Source organism: Periophthalmus magnuspinnatus, chromosome 21 (genome assembly GCF_009829125.3).
Source record: "Periophthalmus magnuspinnatus isolate fPerMag1 chromosome 21, fPerMag1.2.pri, whole genome shotgun sequence".
NCBI lineage: Eukaryota > Metazoa > Chordata > Actinopteri > Gobiiformes > Gobiidae > Periophthalmus > Periophthalmus magnuspinnatus.
The window spans coordinates 2,838,727-2,862,293 of record NC_047146.1 but is presented as its reverse complement, the minus strand read 5'-3'; the positions used below and the strand labels follow the sequence as shown (position 1 = coordinate 2,862,293).

At 43.4% G+C, this 23,567-nt stretch overlaps 1 protein-coding gene across 1 annotated transcript in view; it reads left to right on the top strand.

Annotated features, from left to right (window-relative positions):
• The window catches only part of gulp1a (GULP PTB domain containing engulfment adaptor 1a), a 65,292-nt gene that overhangs the window by 87 nt on the left and 41,638 nt on the right, over nucleotides 1-23,567 (top strand). Inside the window, exon 2 of the mRNA XM_033986863.2 lies at nucleotides 7,100-7,175. Coding sequence (XP_033842754.1) covers nucleotides 7,148-7,175 — 28 coding nt within the window. The 5' untranslated portion in view covers nucleotides 7,100-7,147. The remainder of the gene's footprint in view (nucleotides 1-7,099; nucleotides 7,176-23,567) is intronic.

Here is a 23,567-nt window from a genome sequence, read left to right as displayed (position 1 = left end):
TCACCTTTTCTTCTCTTTTATCTGTTCATCCTCCTCTTTTCAGACTTTCAGATGAATCCTCGGATGAACTTGTTGCTAGATTTCGGATCCGAGTCGCGGAGGAGTTAGCGTCAGAGCAAAACAAAGCTAAACAAAGCTAAACCGGGCTAAACAGAGCTAAACCGGGCTGAAGAGAATTAAACAGAGCTAAACTGGGCTAAACTAGGCTAAACCGGGCTAATTTAATGGGGTTTAAGCGTTCAGTGTGTTTAAAGTTCTGTGTTCTGAGCGTGTGCAGCTCTGGACACATATGGACAGAATTAGAGCCAAAGTGTCAGAGTAAATATCTGTCATACCACGAACGACGGATGATGTGAAAGAAAGAAAAGGAAAGAATGAAAGAGAGAAAGAATGAAAGAGAGAAAGAGAGAAAGACAGAAAGACGAGTTTGGTTGAGACGTTTAATTAATTTTTAATTTAATTTAAAAAAATGCAGGTTATTGTGAAATGTGGCACTGACATAAAGAGATTGGATTATGTGCAAGACTAAACCGGGACTAAACCGGGACTAAACCAGGACTAAACCGGGACTAAACCAGGACTAAACCGGGTCTAAACCGGGACTAAACCAGGACTAAACCAAGACTAACCCGGGACTAAACCAGAACTAAACCAGGACTAAACCAAGACTAAACCAGGACTAAACCAGGACTAAACCGGGACTAAACCGGGACTAAACCGGGACTAAACCAGGACTAAACCAGGTCTAAACCAGGACTAAACCGGGTCTAAACCGGGACTAAACCAGGACTAAACCAAGACTAACCCGGGACTAAACCAGGACTAAACCGGGACTAAACCGGGACTAAACCGGGACTAAACCAGGACTAAACCAGGTCTAAACCAGGACTAAACCGGGTCTAAACCGGGACTAAACCAGGACTAAACCAAGACTAACCCGGGACTAAACCAGAACTAAACCAGGACTAAACCAAGACTAACCCGGGACTAAACCAGAACTAAACCGGGACTAAACCAGGACTAAACCAGGACTAAACCAAGACTAAACCAAGACTAACCCGGGACTAAACCAGAACTAAACCAGGACTAAACCAGAACTAAACCGGAACTAAACCGGAACTAAACCGGGACTAAACCGGGACTAAACCGGGACTGAACCAGGACTAAACCAGGACTAAACCAGGACTAAACCGGGACTAAACCAGGACTAAACCAAGACTAACCCGGGACTAAACCAGAACTAAACCAGGACTAAACCAGGACTAAACCAGGTCTAAACCAGGACTAAACCGGGTCTAAACCGGGACTAAACCAGGACTAAACCAAGACTAACCCGGGACTAAACCAGAACTAAACCAGGACTAAACCAGGACTAAACCAGGACTAAACCAAGACTAAACCAAGACTAACCCGGGACTAAACCAGAATTAAACCAGGACTAAACCAGGACTAAACCAGAACTAAACCGGAACTAAACCAGGACTAAACCAGGACTAAACCGGAACTAAACCGGGACTAAACCGGGACTAAACCAGGATTAAATCAAGACTAAACCGGGATTAAACCGGGGATGATCTAATTAACTCCGGGACTCACACTGAACTGTCATATCTTGGACTAAACCAGTAAGTATTTCACAACCAATAAACCATTGCTCTACCTGAACTGAACCAGGACTAAACCAGGACTAAACCAGGACTAAACCAGGACTAAACCAGGACTAAACCAGGACTAAACCAAGACTAAACCAGGACTTAACCAGGTCTAAAAACACACACACACACACACACACACTACACAAACTACACATACTACACCAGCAACACACACAGGCTAAGGGTTCAAGTCCCATCTGTGTGACTGGAGTTTGCATATTCTCCTCCCTCTCACCAGGAGGTTGTGGGTTCGACTCCTGTCCTCTCTGAGTGTATTTTGCATGTTCTGCCTGTGTCGCTGCAGTGTGGTTATCTCTGTGGGAGGTTGTGGGTTAGATTCCTCTCTGTCCAAACCTCACATACTGGAGCCGTGAGTCAGAGGTGAAGAGTTGAACTTTTTGGTCTGTTGTTGCAGAAGTGGGTTGTGCAGTGAACTCCTTCAAACTGTCCCAACAAACACATGCAGAACATGCAAAAAAGTCATCGGAGGTGGATTAGGGAACTTTTCCAGACCTGCTTGTCTCCATGGAGATTAGAGAGTCAGTGCTGGAATGTTCCACAGTATCTTAAACTCACAAACAGGTGACAGTTTACAGGTCAGATTGTTCAGTCCTGGTTCAGTCCTGGTTTAGTCCTGGTTCAGTCCTGGTTCAGTCCCGGTTTAGTCCTGGTTCAGTCCTGGTTCAGTTCTGGTTTGGTCCTGGTTCAGTCCTGGTTTAGTCCTGGTTTAGTCCTGGTTCAGTCCTGCTTTAGTCCTGCTTTAGTCCTGGTTCAGTCCTGGTTTAGTCCTGGTTTAGTCCTTGTTTAGTCCTGGTTCAGTCCTGGTTTAGTTCTTGTTTAGTCTTAGTTTTCACAGTAGGATGTGAGTTTCCGCTCGAGTCTAAACAAACACATTTTGACTCTTTGACTGAAGTCACAAAAATAAAAGTTGAAACTAGGACTGAACCAGGACTAAACCAAGACTGAACCAGGACTAAACCAGGACTGAACCAGGACTAAACCAAGACTGAACCAGGACAAAACCAGGACTAAACCAGGACTTAACCAGGACTTAACCAGGACTAAACCAGGACTAAACCAGGACTAACCCAGGACTAAACCAAGACTAAATCAGAACTAACCCAAGACTAAACTAGGACTAAACCGGAACTGAACCAGGACAAAACCAGGACAAAACCAGGACTTAACCAGGACTTAACCAGGAATAAACTAGGTCTAAATCAGCAGTGAATCAGGATTAGAACAGGTCTAAAACAAGACTAAACCAGAACTGGACCAGGACTAAACAATAACTAGGTCAGGCACAAACCAATAATTGACCAGGCCTAAAACATAAACTAAACCAGCAACCAGGACTAAACCAGGACTGGACCAGGACTAAACCAGGGCTGGACCAGGACTAAACCAGGGCTGGACCAGGACTAAACCAGGACTAGACCAGGACTAAACCAGGACTGGACCAGGACTGGACCAGGACTGAACCAGGACTAAACCAGGACTGGACCAGGACTAAACCAGGACTAAACCAGGACTGGACCAGGACTGGACCAGGACTGGACCAGGACTAAAATGAGTCTGGTCTTCCCAGGTCTGTCTTGACACATGAGAGAGAGTTTTTCCTCAGACTCAGACTCAGACTAAAACAGGAAACCGTGACCCGTCTGGACCCTGCAGGTGTCCAGAGCTGTGACATCATCGTGACATCATCATGACATCATCACAGGTGTCGCCTCCGCCCGGCACAAACAAACAGGACACAAGCGGGAGACGGACCAGGACAAACATGGGAACTCTTAGAATAAATCCGACTCACTGCGAGAGCTCAGTGTGTGGTTTGATTTACAGCAAAAAAGAACCTCGAAAAATCTGCATTCTAACTGTGAGCGGGGTCGCCTCTCCACAGATCCGACCTGTAACAGTGTGACTTTAGGTCCTGTATTACGCAAAATGAGCTTTAAGTCGTATTTTAACGCCGTTTCCTCCTCAAAAACAGACCTGGAGTTGTGTTTTGTTTCATTCGCACATGTTTGATCCACATCTCCAACGCTCAAAACGCTCTGTTCCACCTTGTGATGTCATCAAGTGGTACTTTTCACGCTTTTAACGGCTCATTTTACCTTTAGTTCGGTACTAGATGGACGATTCTGAAGCTAAAAATGATCCAAATGATTCGAGTGAAGGTGGAGTTTACAAACACAGAGGAGCACTTCCTGTATCGCCACACGATGACATCACAAGGTGGAACAGAGTGTTTTCAGTTTGAGTTTTATTTAATTTTGTTTTATTTTATGGAGGTACATCCACTTTAATACCGCCATTTTTTTTTTTTTATACTAAAATGATAGAAGACGCAGGAGTTTCATTAGTGCGTGTTGTGAAAGTGCTCTGAAGGGGAAGGGACTTAGCACAGAGAGCAAACGTAACTAAAAGCACCAAAAATGAAACCAAAGAAGCAAATACCTCCTCTTTAATACCCCATAGAAGTAAAAGAGCCTAGTTTTCCTTAAATCCTGGTTTAGTTCTCATCTTGGATCTTGTTACGTATTTTTTTATATATTTCTATTAACAAAAATATTTCAATGTCTCCAAATTTTAATTGTTTTGATTCTTAAACTGATAAACAAACGTGTCTCTCAGATAAATGCGTTTGTTTCCGTGGTGATTCTGAAGTTCTTTCAAATCAAATCCACTTCACTCTTTGTTTTTGATAAATGAGTCAGAGACACAAAACACAGATCTGATCCGGCTCCAACAGAACGAGACGATACAAACATCTACCAGGACTAAACCAGGACTAAACCAGGACTGAACCAGGACTAAACCAGGACTAAACCAGGTCTAATCCAGGACTAAACCAGGTCTAAACCAGGACTAAACCGGGTCTAAACCAGGACTAAACCAGGACTAAACGAGGTCTAAACCAGGTCTAATCCAGGACTAAACCAGGTCTAAACCAGGACTAAACCAGGTCTAATCCAGGACTAAACCAGGACTACACCAGGTCTAATCCAGGACTGGGTCTTTGAGGTATTTTTCTGTGGAATGTGCCAGTCCCACCCAGAGAAACCCACCAACCCTAAACTGGCCTCTTCAATTCTTATGTATGTAAACCAGGACTAAACCAGGACTGAACCAGGACTAAACCAGGACTAAACCAGGACTAGACCAGGACTTAACCAGGACCAAACCAGGACTAAGCCAGGACTAAACCAGGGCTGAACCAGGACTAAAGCAGGACTGAACCAGGACTAAACTAGAACTTAACCAGGACTAAACAAGGACTGATCTAGGACTAAACCAGGACTAAACCAGGACTTAACCAGGACCAAACCAGGACTAAGCCAGGACTAAAGCAGGACTAAACTAGAACTTAACCAGGACTAAACAAGGACTGATCTAGGACTAAACCAGGACTAAAACAGGACTGAACCAGGACTAAAGCAGGACTAAACTAGAACTTAACCAGGACTAAACAAGGACTGATCTAGGACTAAACCAGGACTAAAACAGGACTGAACCAGGACTAAAGCAGGACTAAACTAGATATATTTAGTATATTAATATATATTGGTATTCAGAGTACTGTTACTTTTCCATCAGTAGTATTCAGAGTACTGTTACTTTTCCATCAGTAGTATTCAGAGTACTGTTACTTTTCCATCAGTGGTATTCAGAGTACAGTTACTTTTCCATCAGTGGTATTCAGAGTACTGTTACTTTTCCATCAGTAGTATTCAGAGTACTGTTACTTTCTCTAAAATAAAAGAAACACATTGTACTTGATGTCACAGTTTAGGCTCAAACTTCTCCATATAAATGAGAAAAATGTAAAACTCTGGTGTGAGAGAAAGTGACAGAAAACACAAGAAACAACGAAACAAACATGACGCTGTTTTTAATCCTGATTCAGTTTCTACCATAGACTAGATAAAGAAGTGGACAAAGTTAATGACGTTCAGCTCTCGTCAAATAAAGCTCCTCAAGGCAACATTTACAGACTTCAGACTTGTGCGAGTGTCACGTCCAGGGCCGGCTCCAGCTTTCAGGGGGGCCCCGGGGCTGAACGTGTCTGCGGCGCCCCCTCCTGGCTCAGCTGTTTGCGATTCACATTTGACACGTTCTGACTCCGCTCTCGTCACTTTGACCTGTTTTATTTGTGTTTTTACGACCGACATCGGACTGAAAACATCCGGAACGTCACAACGACCACAGTCACAAGAGCAGAACGCACAGATAAGAGGAGGGGGCGCGATTTTTAAAAATTCTAGACGTTTTTTTCCTCGTTTCTGTTGGATTTTAACGCGTTTCTTACATTTACATTACGTCGGGTCTTTGCTCCGGCGTAAACACAGAGCTGCCCTCACCTCTGCCCGACTCAAAAACAAACGAAACAAACAGCAGAGATTTTACTACATACATTATTTTCAGTTCAAATGTATGAGCTCTTCGGGGCCCCCTGCTGGTCGGGGGCCCTCAGCAGCTGCTCAGTCTGATTTTCGTCTGAACCGGCCCTGATCATAGCAACCAAAGAGCCAATCCGGTGCGAGTCTGTGGAAGTTAACGTCTCTTTCTGCCCGCACCACTGGTTTAGCATTGAATGAGCGCTTAGCAACGCTGTCAATCAAACCCGTTGCTAACGCTAACAGGAGCGACCTCGGGGAAAGACGTCGCCTGATTTGTCTGTTATTAATGTTCATATCTTGTTTTATGGACATAACTGCGTAATAAAAGCCCGAGGATCACGTAAGAGCGGGTTAATACGAACGTTTAAGACCAAAATGACGAGTCGATGGAGCAGGAAGTTCGCGCACGTTCACTTCCTGTTTGTAGCGCGGCGTTAGCGGGTTAGCTCTGTCCATTTATATAAACAGTCTGTGGTTTTACACTGTTATTTAAATGTAAGTGTGAAAATACAGTACTGTGATTGGCTCATGTGACAGAATACTTTACAGAATACATTTTAAAGCAGGTATTCGGTCTTCGGAGTATTCTTCTGATCATTGAGCGGGCGTATTTGGACCGTGAACGCCGAGTCGCCCTCACAGACTCGATTCTCACGGACAGTTTCGAGTCGAGCTGAAGGACGTGAGTGTTGTGTCTGAGCTCGGGACACAAGGGAATGAAAAACATCTCACAGTCTGATAAACGCTGATAAAAACACAGAGATTTACTGAGAAATACTGAGGACAGGGTCAGAAGTACTCGGCGAGATCCTACGTAGTACTCCTGGATCTCCACTCACCCGCTTGTCGTGTTTTTTTTAGGTGAATATTGTGATTTAAAATGTGTAAATTATGACATAATGAGCCACAGGGGTTGTAGATTGTAACTATAGATCGCACGAACGCAATAACGTGGATTTAACGATGTTTTCGCCGCGTGGAGGTGGAAGGAGGCGGACATTTTGAAAACTTCTGAATGTTTTTTTGTGCTGTTTGTTCCAGGTGGGACTTTGGGACAGATCTGGAGGAGCCGATCGGAGAATTTACACCATGAACCGAGCCTTCAACAGGAAAAAAGGTAAAACACCAACGAGTCGATACTGAGAGGAGGGAGGAGCTAGGAACTAAACCAGGACTAAACCAGGACTAAACCAGGACTAAACCAGGACTAAACCAGGACTGAACCAGGACTGAACCAGGACTGAACCAGGACTGAACCAGGACTAAACCGGGACTGAACCGGGACTGAACCGGGACTGAACCGGGACTGAACCGGGACTGAACCAGGACTAAACATGGACTAAACCAGGACTGAACCAGGACTAAACCAGGACTGAACCAGGACTGAACCAGGACTAAACCAGGACTGAACCAGGACTGAACCAGGACTAAACCAGGACTAAACCAGGACTAAACCAGGACTAAACCAGGACTGAACCAGGACTGAACCAGGACTAAACATGGACTGAACATGGACTGAACATGGACTAAACATGGACTAAACCAGGACTAAACCAGGACTAAATAAGGGACTAAATAAGGGACTAAACAAGGGCTAAACCAGGACTAACTCAGCTCTAGAGTGCACCTTGAGTGAGTCTTAATGCCTTTAAGGTTCAGGGACATTATAGGAGCTGAGTCTTGTAGAAGAGAATTGTTCAGTAAATCTGATTATGGAGCTACAGCAGACTGAGACCAGGACTAAACCAGGACTGAACCAGGACTGAACCAGGACTGAACCAGGACTGAACCAGGACTGAACCAGGACTGATCCGGGGTTAAACAGGTCTGTCTTTAGACTCTTTTCTCGTCTCTCGTTGTCGTCTTGAGTATTGACACTGTGCAGTGACATCACGCTGGGGATTGTTCTACATATGCTGCTGTTACCACGGCGACGCAATGCACACATTAGCAAACGCTGTCAAAGGTGTTTTAAGTTTGTCTGAAAACTCCCGAAAAAATACAAAAAGGATTTAAACCGCACATTTTCAGGAGCCGGTGAATCCGAGCGTTCGTGAAATTGTTCAGGAGTTTGATTTTATACAAAAACGTGACAAAGTGAAACTGTTGGCTAACGCTAGCTAGCTTGTGATTCATGCTAATGCGAGCGGGACTTGTTTAGCAGCACAAATCAGATCACCTGTTGTAGTTAACTAAATCAACTCTTTCTGGTCAAATTGCGTTTAAAAAAACAAAAAAAAAAAGCTCAGATTAAAATGTAACAGAGCTTCAGACAGAGCAGTGCCTACAGTTAGCATCGCACTCCCAGGGAATGTTGATGTTGATGTTGCTCTAATGGAGGAAACACTTCGACTCCTGCTCTGGGTTAAGGTTTAAATATTTGTTTTAGTACTTTTATCTGTCCTATTTTTCCGTAACTTCCGAATAATCAGCTCATGAAAAATACATGTGCCGATTCTAAACGCATGCACATATTTTTGTTCCATCTGATATTCCGCCGTTTCACCTTGGACAGTTTGGCCAAAGTCGATTCCTGGAGATATTATTTATTTAAAAAATATCTCCTGTCTCTGTCTCTGTCCCTGAGGGCGCCCCCTGCAGGGAGAGACAGTGAATTAAGCAGATTTAGACTCATCACAGTCACTGCACCATCTGGACTCTGCACCTGGACCAGGACCGGACCAGGACCGGACCAGGACTAGAGCAGGACTGGAGCAGGACTGGACCAGGACCGGACCAGGACTGGACCAGGACTGGACTCTGCACCTGGACCAGGACCGGACCAGGACCGGACCAGGACTGGAGCAGGACCGGACCAGGACTGGAGCAGGACTGGACCAGGACCGGACCAGGACTGGACCAGGACCGGACCAGGACTGGACCAGGACCGGACCAGGAATAAACAGACCGGACCAGGACCAGACCAGGATCGGACCAGGACTGGACCAGGACTGGAGCAGGACCGGGACCGGACCAGGACCGGACCAGGACCGGAGCAGGACTAAACTGGACCGGACCAGGACTGGAGCAGGACCGGACCAGGACCGGACCAGGACCGGAGCAGGACCGGACCAGGACTGGAGCAGGACTGGACCAGGACCGGACCAGGACTGGACCAGGACCGGACCAGGAATAAACAGACCGGACCAGGACCGGACCAGGATCGGACCAGGACTGGAGCAGGACTGGAGCAGGACTGGACCAGGAATAAACAGACCGGACTAGGACCGGACCAGGACTGGAGCAGGACTGGACCAGGACTGGACCAAAACTGGACCAGGACTGAACCAGGACTGGACCATATAAAGCAGAATTTAGGAATGACGGAACTAAACCAGGAATAAATTTGTAAAGAACCAGAGTTGGAAAAGAGCTCAGTCAGAACTAAACCAGGTCTAAACCAGGTCTAACCCAGGTCTACCCCAGGTCTAAACCAGGTCTAACCCAGGTCTACCCCAGGTCTAACCCAGGTCTACCCCAGGTCTACCCCAGGTCTAACCCAGGTCTAAACCAGGTCAACCTCAGGTCTACCTCAGGTCTAAACCAGGTCTACCTCAGGTCTACCTCAGGTCTACCTCAGGTCTTCTCCAGGTCTACCTCAGGTCTAAACCAGGTCAACCTCAGGTCTACCTCAGGTCTAAACCAGGTCTACCTCAGGTCTACCTCAGGTCTACCTCAGGTCTTCTCCAGGTCTACCTCAGGTCTAAACCAGGTCTACCTCAGGTCTACCTCAGGTCTTTGTAGTTCTTCTTCTCGGGGCTCGTTCAGATGCAGATTTCTCTTTTCTATTAATGAGTTAAATCTAAAAATACTTCACATTTGAAATTCTGATTCAGTGAATCTGCATTTTTCAAACATGTGGCTTTTGTAGAGGAAAGTTTGGAGTTTCACCCCCAGCTCTGAGTAATCACTGTGGTTGTGTCCTTCAGCAAGACACTTGACCCGTATACAAATACACACATACAAATACAAATACACTTCACCCATATACAAATACACACATACACAAATACACACATACAAATACACTATACAAATACACTTGACCCGTATACAAATACACACATACAAATACACAAATACAAATACACTATACAAATACACTTGACCCGTATACAAATACACAAATACACACATACAAATACACTATACAAATACACTTGACCCGTATACAAATACACAAATACAAGTATGTGTTTGCTCTAAGTGCCTTGAACAACTGCCATAGAAAAACGCCATAATTTACCATTTACCGTGTAACTTTTCTGGTGCCAAGTTCATCACCTGCCGTCTCCATGGAGATGTTATCGATTTGCCACTAATGTTCCGCAGTGTGGCATTAAAGTGATGTATGTTGCGTTGCTTTTTGTTGTTATTTTATTTTATTTTTTATTTAATACCTTCATGAACATTCTTACTCTGCGTGGGCTCGCCTCTCCACAGATCTTACCTGTAATTTCTCTTGCTCGTCGCCATGGAGATACGTACAAAGATCACAGACCTGGAGTTGTGTTTTTTTGTTTCATTCACACACGTTTAACGCACAAACAAACGTGTAATATTAAGGCTGAGCTCGTCTCTCGAACTGAAAACGCTCTGTTCCACCTTGTGATGTCATCGTGTGGTGATACAGGAAACAGGAAGTGCTCCACTGTGTTTTTAAACTCCACATACCTTCATTTATAGAATCATTTGGATCATTTCAGTCCTGGAATTGCCACTTATCTCGACTGAACTAAAGGTAAAATGAGCTGTTAAAAGCTTGAAACCCACCACTTGATGACATCACAAGGTGGAACAGAGCGTTTTGCGGTTTGTAGATGTAACAGACGAATACTAAAGTGCGACTCAAACATGTGAATGAAACAAAACACAACTCCAGGTCTGTTTTTGCGGAGGAAACAACGTTAGAACACGACTTAAAGCTACAAGAGTCAGTTTTGGACTATGTTGGATTTTCTTTTACCCGAATTTCCGAGTCAGAATTCCAGATCGTGTGGCGTTCCAGTGGAAATTTACAAGTTGGAACTCGCGGGAGATCCAACGTCTGAGGATGAACGCACTTTTAAATGGAGATTTGAACAACGGTTTATTTATTCTGCTGCTCCTGACGTGACCAGAGTGTCAGATGCCCTCCCGTCCTCCTGTATCCCTGTGTGTCAGATGCCCTCCCGTCCTCATGTGTCCCTGTGTCAGATGCCCTCCCATCCTCCTGTATCTTTGTGTCAGATGCCCTCCCGTCCTCCCGTGTCCCTGTGTCACATGATCATTTGCCGATATAGGAGGATGGGAGGGCATCTGACACAGGGATATGAAGTATTTCTGATAGTTTTCCGTTTGTAGATTTGTAGATTTATTTCAAGCGTTTTGGAAATTCAAACCAGTTTTTTTCGTTCTAAAGTGACGCTGATTTTTTAAAAGGCAAGAAAAGTTTTATTATGATTCTTTTTTTTTTTTTTTTTTTCCGAGTGTGAATCTGAAAAGCTTTTATGACGAGCAGGTGAGAATGTTCCACAGTGTAAAGACGACTCTGAATGAGGCGCACAGGTCCAAGAAGAGAGAGAGAGAGTGAGAGAGAGAGTATTCTGTCCATCTAAACGTGACAGAGGAGGTGAAGAAGAACGAGGAGGAGGAGGAGGAGGAGTGGACTGCCAGACCAGCAGATTCACTCAGTGGCATTGATTGAGCGATGCAGAGAGAGGGGAAAGAGAGGAGAGAGGGAGGGTGAAAGAGGAGGGAGAGAGAGTGGAGGAGGGACAGAGAGAGAGGAAAGTGATGCAGCGGGAGAGAGAGAGGGACGGGAGGTGAGGTGAAAGAGGTAGGAGAAAGAAGGAGAGAGGGAGATAGAGGGTGGAGAAAGTGATGCAGCGAGTGAAAGAGAGGGTGAAAGAGGGAGGAGAGAGAGAGGGAGAGAGAGCGGGGCCTGTCCACTGAGCTCAGTCCTGTATAAAATGTGGACATCAGCAGAACATGAGTCTGCTCCAGCTGTAATGAGGTTAAACACTTTAATATGTGGAGATGCAGGACTGGACCTGGACCCGGTCTGGACCCGGTCTGGACTGGGTCTGGACTGGGTCTGGACTGGATCTGGACTGGGGGGGATCCTATTTGAATAATTACTAATAAAAAAAAAAGACATTACTAAACATGTGACCTCCTCTCAGTATTATGATTAAACCAGGACTAAACCAGGACTAAACCAGAACTAAACCAGAACTAAACCAGGACTGAACCAGGACTGAACCAGGACTAAACCAGGACTAAACCAGAACTAAACCAGGACTGAACCAGGACTAAACCAGGACTAAACCAGGACTGAACCAGGACTGAACCAGGACTGAACCAGGACTAAACCAGGACTAAACCAGGACTAAACCAGGACTGAACCAGGACTAAACCAGGACTAAACCAGGACTAAACCAGGGCTAAACCAGGACTAAACCAGGACTAAACCAGGACTAACAGCTCCTTTTACCTTTGTCTCAGTAGTTGTACCTTTAACACAGTGGAGCACTTCCTGTATCACCACATGATGACATCACAAGGTGGAACAGAGTGTTTTTCAGTTTGAGAGACGAGCTCAGTCTAAATCTACAGTTTGTTTGTGTTAAACACGTGAACGAGACAAAAAACACACAACTCCAGGTCTGTGTGCGACACAGAGTAAACAGAGAAATGTCTCTACACAACTAATCCTCTGAGTAAACTCTCCAGACGCTCTTTCTCTCTTTCTCTTTCTCTCCTCTCTTTCCCTCTTTCCCTCTTTCTCTTTCTCTTTCTCTCCTCTCTTTCTCTCTTTCTCCCCTCTCTTTCTCTCCTATTTCTCTCTTTCCCTCTTTCTCTTTCTCTTTCCCTCATTCTCTTTCTCTCTTTCTCTTCTCTCTTTCTCCCCTCTCTTTCCCTCTTTCCCTCTTTCTCTTTCTCTCCTCTCTTTCTCTCTTTCTCCCCTCTCTTTCTCTCTTTCTCCCCTCTCTTTCTCTCCTATTTCTCTCTTTCCCTCTTTCTCTTTCCCTCATTCTCTTCTCTCTTTCTCTCCTCTCTTTCCCTCTTTCCCTCTTTCTCTTTCTCTCCTCTCTTTCTCTCTTTCTCCCCTCTCTTTCTCTCCTCTTTCTCTCTTTCTTTTCCTCTCTTTCTCTCTTTCCATTTCTCTTTCTCTTTCTCTCCTTCTCTTTCCCTCCTTCTCTTTCTCTCTCTCTCTCTCTGAGTTTGCAGTAAACATCAGAGGCTCTAAAACAATTATCTCCCCTCATTTGTGATAAACCTTAATGGATCTGTCCAAATGAGCCTCTTTTAACTCTCCTCTCCACCGCTCTACCTCTCCACCTCTCCCTCCTCTCCTCCTCTCCCTCCTCCCTTTCTCTCACTTTGTCTCCTATCTCTCTGTCACGCTCTGTTCTTCCACTTCACTCTCTTGTTCCATCCCCTTCCTCTCTTTCTCTTTCTCTGCATATCTTCACTCTCTCTCCTCTCTTCTTTTACCTCCCTTATTCCCTCTCTCTGTGTCTCCCTCCCTCTTTCCTTTCTCTCCCTCTCTCCCTTCCCTCTCTTTTTAACATCTCTTTACATGTCTTTCTTTCCCTCTTTTCCTCCTCCCTCTCTCTCTCCTCTGCCCTCCCTGTTCTCCTTACCCTCTGTCTCTATGCTCCCCTCTTCTTCTTCTTCTTCTTTCTCTCATCCCTCCCTCTGTCCCTCCTCTCTCTATCCCTCTCTCCATATCTTCATTCATTCTCGCTCTCCTGTCTTTTATTATCTCTCTTTGTGTCTCCCTCCCTTTTTCCCTTTCTCTTTACTCCTTTCTCTGCCTCTCTCCCTCTCCCTCTTCCTTCTCTCCCTCTCTCCCTCTCTCTCTTTCTTCTCTCCCTCTCTCCACCCTTCTATCACCTCCCTCTTTCCTTTAACCTCACTCTCTTTACTTGTCTCTTTCTCTTTCCTTCCCTCTCTCTCCTCTGTGCAAACCCTCCCTCCCTGTTCTCCTTACCCTCTTTCTCCACGTCCCCCTCCTCTCTCTCTCTCTCTCCCTCTCTCATCCCTCCATCTCTCTTATCGTCTGTGAGTTGTATCTACATAATGTGTATCGATCATTAGCATAAGTGTAGAGCCCAGTGGATAAGAACCACTCGTTTGTTTATCACTGCAGCACAAAGATGGAGGGATGGAGAGAGGGAGGGAGAGAGGGAGAGACAGAGAGAGGGGTTGCGAAAGAGGAGGTAGAGAAATGAGACATAGGAAAGAGTGTGAGAGGCTGGAAGACGAGATAAAGGGAAAATTGGTGAGGAGGAGGAAAGACAGAAAGAGGAAGGGAGATGGAGAGAGTGGATGGAAGAAAAAAAGAAGAGAAGAGAAAGGGAAGAAGGGATTGGGTCTGGTGGAGAAAAACAGGGAAAGTGGGGGGCAGAGAGAGAGAGATTACTAAATGGGAGCTAGAGAAAAAAGAGATAAAAGATTGAAAGGCTGGAAAAGAGAGAAAGGGGAGATTAGGGAGGAGGAAGAAATACAAAAAAGGAGGGAGAGAGAGAGGGAGGGAGAGAGGTGGAAAGAGAGGATGGAAGAAAGAAAGATGAGCGAGAGGGGAGGGAGAGAGAGAGAATGATGGAAGTGAGAAGATGGAGAAGGAGATAGGTAGTTAGAGAAAGAGACAGAAGCAGGGGGAGGGAGAGGGAGGGAGAGAAAGGAAAGAAAGAGGGAAGAAGAGGAACATAGAGACAGAAAAGAGGGTGAAGAGAGAGAGGCAGAGAGAGAGAACGAGAAAGAGTTGGAAAATAGAATGAGGCAAGATACTTTTTTTTATATATATATATATACATTATGACGAGACAGAAGTAAAGTTAAATCCCCCCAAACTTTATCTATTGTGTGTGTGTGTGTGTATTATATTGTGTTGTATAGTGTGTATTATAGTGTGTATGTTATATAGTGTGTAGTATAGTGTGTGTGTTGTATAGAGTGTATTACAGTTTGTATGTGTGTGTATTATAGTGTGCGTGTATTATCATGTGTATGTGTGCGTATAGTGTGTATGTGTGTGTGGGGTGTGTATGTGTGTGTATAGTGTGTATGTGTGTGTATGTGTGTATTATAGTGTGTATGTGTGTGTATGTGTGTATTATAGTGTGCGTGTATTATCATGTGTATGTGTGCGTATAGTCTGTATGTGTGCGTATAGTGTGTATGTGTGTGTGTGCGTGTGTATTATAGTGTGTATTATAGTGTGTATGTGTGTATTATAGTGTGTATTATAGTGTGTATGTGTGTATTATAGTGTGTATGTGTGTATTATAGTGTGTATTATAGTGTGTATGTGTGTATTATAGTGTGTATGTGTGTGTGTATGGTGTGTATGTGTGTGTATAGTGTGTATGTGTGTGTATAGTGTGTATGTGTGTGTGTGCGTGTGTATTATAGTGTGTATTATAGTGTGTATGTGTGTATTATAGTGTGTATTATAGTGTGTATGTGTGTATTATAGTGTGTGTATGTGTGTATTATAGTGTGTATGTGTGTGTGTATGGTGTGTATGTGTGTGTATAGTGTGTATGTGTGTGTATAGTGTGTATGTGTGTGTATGTGTGTATTATAGTGTGCGTCTGCAGCACTTTGTCTGAAAACACTGATTCTAAAAGAGTGTTCTGTCTCGACTGTCAGCTCCGTTCACCATTATCTCCTCCACTCCTCTCTCTCTCTCTCTCTCTCTCTCTCTCTCTCTCTCTCTCTCTCTCTCCCTCTCCCCTCTCTCTCTCTCCTCTTATCTTCTTCTTTCTCATTCCTATCTTTTCCTCGACCTCCCTCTCTCTGTCACTCTCTTTTACTCTCTCTCCACCTCACCCTTCTCCTCTGCTGTTCCACTTCCACTTAACTCTCTTTTTCCATCCCCTTCCTCTCTCTCTCTCTCTCTCTCTCTTTCTCTGTCTCTCTTCTGTTCCTTTGTTTTTACCTCTCTCCTCCTCCTCCTCCTCCTCCTCCTCCTCTGTCTGTGTACTAGTATCATTAGTCATTGTAAAATTTGAAGTAGTTTTAGCAGTAGTTGTAGTATTGGTAGTCGTGGTATCAGTTGGAGTAGTAGCAGCAGCAGTAATAATAGAAGTAGTACTAGTAGTAGTAGCAATAGAAGTAACACTGGCGTTAGCAGAAGTAGTAGGAGTAATAGTAGTAGTATTAGAAGTAGCAGTACTAGTACTAGTACTAGTAGTAGTAGTAGTAGTACTAGTAGTAGTAGTAGTACTAATAGTACTAATAGTACTAGTAGCTGCAGTAGTAGTAGCAGCGACAGTAGCAGTAGTAGTAACAGTAGTAGTAGTAGCAGTAATAGTACTGGTAGTCGTAGTGGTAATAGTAGTAGTAGTAGTAGTAGTAGTAGTAGTAGTAGTAGTAGTAGTAGTAACAACATATTTGATTTATACACCACATTTTGCAGTAAACTTGACTCCACACTCAGCTCTGGTTGTATACTGTTGTAGTATACTGTTGTACTGTACTGTTGTAGTATACTGTTGTACTATACTGTTGTACTATACTGTTGTACTGTACTGGTGTAGTATACTGTTGTAGTATACTGTTGTACTGTACTGTTGTAGTATACTGTTGTACTATACTGTTGTACTATACTGTTGTACTGTACTGTTGTAGTATACTGTTGTACTATACTGTTGTACTATACTGTTGTACTGTACTGGTGTAGTATACTGTTGTACTATACTGTTGTACTGTACTGGTGTAGTATACTGTTGTAGTATACTGTTGTACTGTACTGTTGTACTATACTGTTGTAGTATACTGTTGCACTGTACTGTTGTAGTATACTGTTGTACTATACTGTTGTAGTATACTGTTGTAGTATACTGTTGTAGTATACTGTTGTACTATACTGTTGTAGCCACAGCTGCCCTGGGACAGACTGACAGGAGTGAGGCTGCCGCTCTGTGCCGTGGGCCGCTCTCCCTCACACAGAACAGACCCGTATGAGTGGCAGAAAGTAGAAGTATTTGTGATTGAACTTTGTTTCCTGATGTCAGTGTTTTAATGAAGTGTGTCGACAGAAACATCTGCTGATTAAAGTGAAAGCAGATGGAAACTGTCACAACACAAATATAATGTGTGTGTGTGTCCGGGAATCAAACCCACAACCTCCTGATGAGAGGAGACGGCACGACCCTCACATTAATCATCAGTGTGTCTCCTGCTTCCTGGTTGTCATGGGGATAAACACGAAGCAAATGTTACACAGTAAATGAACAATGACTCAAAGCGGCTTTGAATTCATGAGGAAACGAGGAGCTAGGAGTCAAGGTGTGAGGATACATGAGGATTAGGACACGTTTACTGCAGTATTCATGAAGCACGACACCCGGGTACTAAAGAGGAGGTATTTACTTCTGTGGGGTATTAAAGAGGAGGTATTTACTTCTGTGGGGTATTAAAGAAGAGGTATTTACTACTGTGGGGTATTAAAGAGGAGGTATTTACTTCTACGGGGTATTAAAGAGGAGGTATTTACTTCTATGGGGTATTAAAGAGGAGGTATTTACTTCTGTGGGGTATTAAAGAGGAGGTATTTACTTCTATGGGGTATTAAAGAGGAGGTATTTACTTCTGTGGGGTATTAAAGAGGAGGTATTTACTTCTGTGGGGTATTAAAGAGGAGGTATTTACTTCTGTGGGGTATTAAAGAGGAGGTATTTACTTCTGTGGGGTATTAAAGAGGAGGTATTTACTTCTAGGTTGTATTAAAGAGGAGGTATTTACTTCTGTGGGGTATTAAAGAGGAGGTATTTACTTCTGTGGGGTATTAAAGAGGAGGTATTTACTTCTGTGGGGTATTAAAGAGGAGGTATTTACTTCTGTGGTGTATTAAAGAGGAGGTATTTACTTCTATTGTATTAAAGAGGAGGTATTTACTTCTATGGGGTATTAAAGAGGAGGTATTTACTTCTGTGGGGTATTAAAGAGGAGGTATTTACTTTTAGGTTGTATTAAAGAGGAGGTATTTACTTCTCTGGGGTATTAAAGAGGAGGTATTTACTTCTATGGTGTATTAAAGAGGAGGTATTTACTTCTATTGTATTAAAGAGGAGGTATTTACTTCTATTGTGGTATTAAAGAGGAGGTATTTACTTCTATGGGGTATTAAAGAGGAGGTATTTACTTCTATGGGGTATTAAAGAGGAGGTATTTACTTCTGTGGGGTATTAAAGAGGAGGTATTTACTTCTATGGGGTATTAAAGAGGAGGTATTATGTTCTATGGAGTATTAACTGTAACACGTAAAATATTTAGTTCACCTTGTTACTTTTTATTGTTTTGAAAATGCTGTGATAGTTTCACTTTTGTTTTTTCCGCTCTGAGTCTCTTTGCTCTCTGTGCTAAGCCCCTCCCCCTTCAGAGCTCTATCACAACACAATCAGCTGCATCCCACTAATGAAACTCCTGCACATCACACCAGGTTTGTCACGTCATAGTGTACAGTTTTGTGTCACGTTTTTGTATATTTATGGAGGATTGCCGTGTGGGAGCGTGGGTGATGTAGGCTTGTGGGCGGAGCCTCGTACAGGATCTTTACAGCTAAACACAAGAAAGGTCAGAATAGGGCCCGGAAGAGATCGGTAAAATACTCAAACACGCACGGATGACGTTTAAAACCTCTTGAGGCGTGTTTTTGATGAAGTAACAACATTATAACATGATAGAAAGGTAAAAAAAAACACGATTTTGCGTCAGACGTCCTCTTTAACGTCGCAGTCGGCTGTATCGTCCCCATTGTGTCAGACTGTAAACAGAAGGTGACAGCCTCTGCACCGACTCCTGTCCTGGATTATATTCCTGACAAATCTTTGACACACGCGTTAGCTCGTACCTCTGCTCCTCAGGCTCCGCTCGCTCCTCTGTCACCGCCGCTGTCACCGATCATCACAAACGCCTTTTACTTACACAAAACGCTTAGATATGGCGTCCTTGCGTTCAGACGGGCGTACAGTAAACGGAAAACGCCGTCTGCGTTCATTTTAACGCCGCGTACCTCGTATTTTTCACAAGTGAGTCAAATTGAGTGAAATGTGTCTTACCCCTGTACAAATACACTTTAAAAGCAGCTCCAGAGGTCAATTTAAGTCTGCTGTGCGCTGTTTTATTGTCCAAGACTCAGGAAGTGTGTGTTAGCATGCTAGTTGTTGTTAGCAGCATAAGTTTCATTGTGGTTTTGTCCCAGTTTAGATGTTCTAGTCCTGGTTTTGTGATTTCAGGCGGTGTTCGTTCCTTCATAAAGACTCTATATCCCATTTTTCCCATGTATTTGAGAGTTTTATTTTCTACTAATGGAGCAGTTAGCATGCTAGTTGTTTTTGACAGGCCCTGTACCTGATTTTGTTTTTGTTTTTGCGTATGTATTTGAGCAGAATGTGTCTTAACCCAGTACAGATATGTTGTATAACCAGCTCTAGAGGTCAAAATAAGTCTGATGTGTACTATTTTATTGTCCAAGAATCAGGAAGTGTGTGTTAGCATGCTAGTTGTTGTTAGCAGCATAAGTTTCATTGTGGTTTTGTCCCAGTTTAGTTTGGTTTTGTGATTTTAGGCGGTGTTTGTTCCTTCATAAAGACTCTATATCCCATTTTCCCCGTGTATTTGAGAGTTTTATTTTCTGCTAATGGAGCAGTTAGCATGCTAGTTGTTTTTGACATTACCGGTATCAAAGGTCCTGATTTTTTTTTTCATATATATTTGAGCAGAATGTGCCTTATCCCAGTCCCAGATATATTGTTTAAGCAGCTCTTGAGCTAAAATAAATCTGCTATGTGGTGTCTGCATCTGATTAGAAAGTGTTTTATTGTCAGGAAGTGTGTGTAAGCATGCTAGTTGTTAGCTTTACCGTAACTCTGCTCAGGTTTAATCTGAGTTTAGGCTTGATTATAATGGTTTATAATCCTTTTAGTGTTTTTCTCCCAGTTTAGACTTGGTTTAGACCTCGGTTAGTCCTGGTTTAGATATGTTTTAGACCATAGACTTCAATGTATGTTTTATTAAGCAGGTTTGGACTTGTGTTGAAACTCCGCTCTGGTCTCTGGGAGTTGTGAAAAGCTCTTATAAACTCATCATGGTGAGTAATTAGGATGTTCTCAGTACATATGTTAAGTGAGGAATAACTTTGGACCAGAGCAAACACTTTAAAATGAACTTGTTGTGTTTTTTTCACGTTTTTTAAGACAGTAAAAGTCTCGTCCCAATCCCCGTTTGAATTAGAACTTTTATGATTCCAGACAAAAGACCCTCATCGATAAATCATTTCTATTTCCTGTTTAAAATCTGTGAGCCGTGATTCTATGAGACAAGCCCAGATGTTTGAGAGGCACATTTACATATTTATACCAGTTTGCCACGATATGGAAACCTGCTGGTTTAGACCCAGACGAGGCCTGGTTTAGATCTGGTTTAGATCTGATTTAGACCCAGACGAGTCCTGGTTTAGATCTGGTTTAGATCTGGTTTAGACCCAGACGAGGCCTGGTTTAGATCTGGTTTAGACCCAGACGAGGCCTGGTTTAGATCTGGTTTAAATCTGATTTAGACCCAGATGAGGCCTGGTTTAGATCTGGTTTAGACCCAGACGAGTCCTGGTTTAGATCTGGTTTAGACCATAGATATGAGAGGATTAATGGGTAAATCCAACATTAGATCTGTTTTAACTTTAGCCCCAGTTTAGTCCCAGTTTAGAGCTGGTTTAGGTCTAGTTCAGTCCTGGGTTAGACCATTGACCTGGTTTAGTCTGAGATTAAAAATTATACAGTTGAACGCTTTTTAAAATTGGTTTAGTCTTTATTTACTCCTGGTTTAGTCCCAGTTAGTCCTGCTTTAGATTCTTGCTTCAATTAACTCCTGGTTTAGTCCTGTTTACGTTTTGGTTTAGTCCTGATTTAGTCTTGGTTTAGTCCTAGTTCAGTCCTGGTTTAGTCTTGGTTTAGTCCTGGTTTAGTCCTGTTTTAGTCCTGGTTTACTCTTAGTTAAGTCCTAGTTTAGACCTGGTTTAGTCCTGGTTTAGTCCTGGTTTACTCTTAGTTAAGTCCTAGTTTAGACCTGGTTTAGTCCTGGTTTAGTCCTGGTTTACTCTTAGTTAAGTCCTAGTTTAGACCTGGTTTAGTCCTGGTTTAGTCCTGGTTTAGTCTTGGTTTAGTCCTGGTTTAGCCCTGTTTTAGTCCTAGTTAAGTCCTGGTTTAGTTTTTTGTTCTTGTTTGTTTCTTTTTGTTTCTTTTTGTTACTTTTTGATTTTTCTTTTAGACCCTGTACCTGATTTTTCCCGTGTATTTGATGAACAACCCTCACACAGATCTGATCCATAACCAGCTCTTGAGGTCCAATCAGTCAGGAAGTGTGTGTAGCATGCTAGTTGTGCTTTAGTCTGGTGAATCATGAGTATGTTCTGAATGTGTGAGCTCAGTGAGGAATAACTTCAAACTTGTTGTTTTTTTCCCATTTTTAAGAGTAAAAATCAGGTACAGCTCGTTTAGATCATCGTTTATTCTTCCAAATCCGGTTCCGTCTGGTTCCGTCTGGTTCTGACGTGTTCGGCGAATCCTGATTTGCATTTCGTGTTTGAGTTTGGCACGTGCGGTTGTAGCAGATGTGGACGGGCTCATTTGAATGTCGCTCTGTTGTCGATTCAAACCGCTCCGTCTGGCGCTCGCCGTGGTCCGCGGGAGAATACACAAACGCTCCGTCAAAGCTCATTCATAAAACCCGACTAAAACCGGGAGAGACGGGAGCGAGGAGCGAGCGGCGGGACGTCACGACTCCGACGCTGAGACTCTGACAGGTGGAGACGTCGGCGTGACAAAACCGGACTATTACCTGATTCCTGCGTGTTATTTAAAGAGGAAGTATTATGCAAAAATGTGATAAAGTTCTTCCTTCATCATTGTTTATGTGTTTGAGTAATCTAGTGATCTCTCCCAGGTCCTATTTGAACCCTTCTTGTTGTAAATATATCGCTGCAGACAGATACTGGGATAAACCGTAATATTAAAACGACTTTATGCCACTGACACAAACACAACACTGCAAGAAAATCCCAGGAAACTTTTTTTTAATTAATATTAAAGAGACAGTCTCATTAAAAAGCCCGAGCTGCAACAAATAAACAGCAGAACGAAGAAATAATTAGGCACAAAAGAGACTTTTTCAACCGTCTACAGCTCAAAAATACTACAAATCCTACTATTTTTGCAAAGAAACTGTACACAGAATACATTTTGAGCCTTAAAATATATTATTCCAGCAAGTAAATACCTCCTCTTTAATACAACACAGAAGTAAATACCTCCTCTTTAATACCCCACAGAAGTAAATACCTCCTCTTTAATACCCCACAGGAGTAAATACCTCCTCTTTAATACCCCACATAAGTAATACCTCCTCTTTAATACCCCACAGGAGTAAATACCTCCTCTTTAATACAACACAGAAGTAAATACCTCCTCTTTAATACCCCACAGGAGTAAATACCTCCTCTTTAATACCCCACATAAGTAATACCTCCTCTTTAATACCCCACAGGAGTAAATACCTCCTCTTTAATACCCCACAGGAGTAAATACCTCCTCTTTAATACCCCACAGAAGCAAATACCTCCTCTTTAATGCCCCACAGAAGTAAATACCTCCTCTTTAATACACCATAGAAGTAAATACCTCCTCTTTAATACCCCACAGAAGTAAATACCTCCTCTTTAATACAACATAGAAGTAAATACCTCCTCTTTAATACCCCGTAGATGCAAACTGCTAAAGCTGCTGTGAGTTTTTGATTGGGATGAAACCAGATGATTTTGCTGGTTACATTTTAATCATCTTGTAACTCCAAAAATGTGATAATAATCCTCGGCCCCTGATATAAATGTGCGGTGGGAAAACATTTACTGCTCCTGCTGCTGAAACACTAAAACTGAAAAGTATTAGAGCAGAATTACGGGTTTCAGACGACATCACGACATTCTATAGACCAGTAATGAACAAAACAGATGGAACGCTAAAGGCTAAACCAGGTCGAAACAGGACTAAACCAGGACTAAACCAGGACTAAACCAGGACTAAACCAGGACTGAACCAGGACTGAACCAGGACTAAACCAGGACTAAACCAGGACCGAACCAGGACCGAACCAGGACCAAACCAGGACTAAACCAGGACCAAACCAGGACTAAACCAGGACTAAACCAGGACTAAACCAGGACTGAACCAGGACTAAACCAGGACTAAACCAGGACCGAACCAGGACCGAACCAGGACTAAACCAGGACTAAACCAGGACCAAACCAGGACTAAACCAGGACTAAACCAGGACTAAACCAGGACTAAACCAGGACCAAACCAGGACTAAACCAGGACTAAACCAGGACTAAACCAGGACTAAACCAGGACTAAACCAGGACTAAACCAGGACTAAACCAGGACTGAACCAGGACTAAACCAGGACTAAACCAGGACTAAACCAGGACTGAACCAGGACCGAACCAGGACCGAACCAGGAC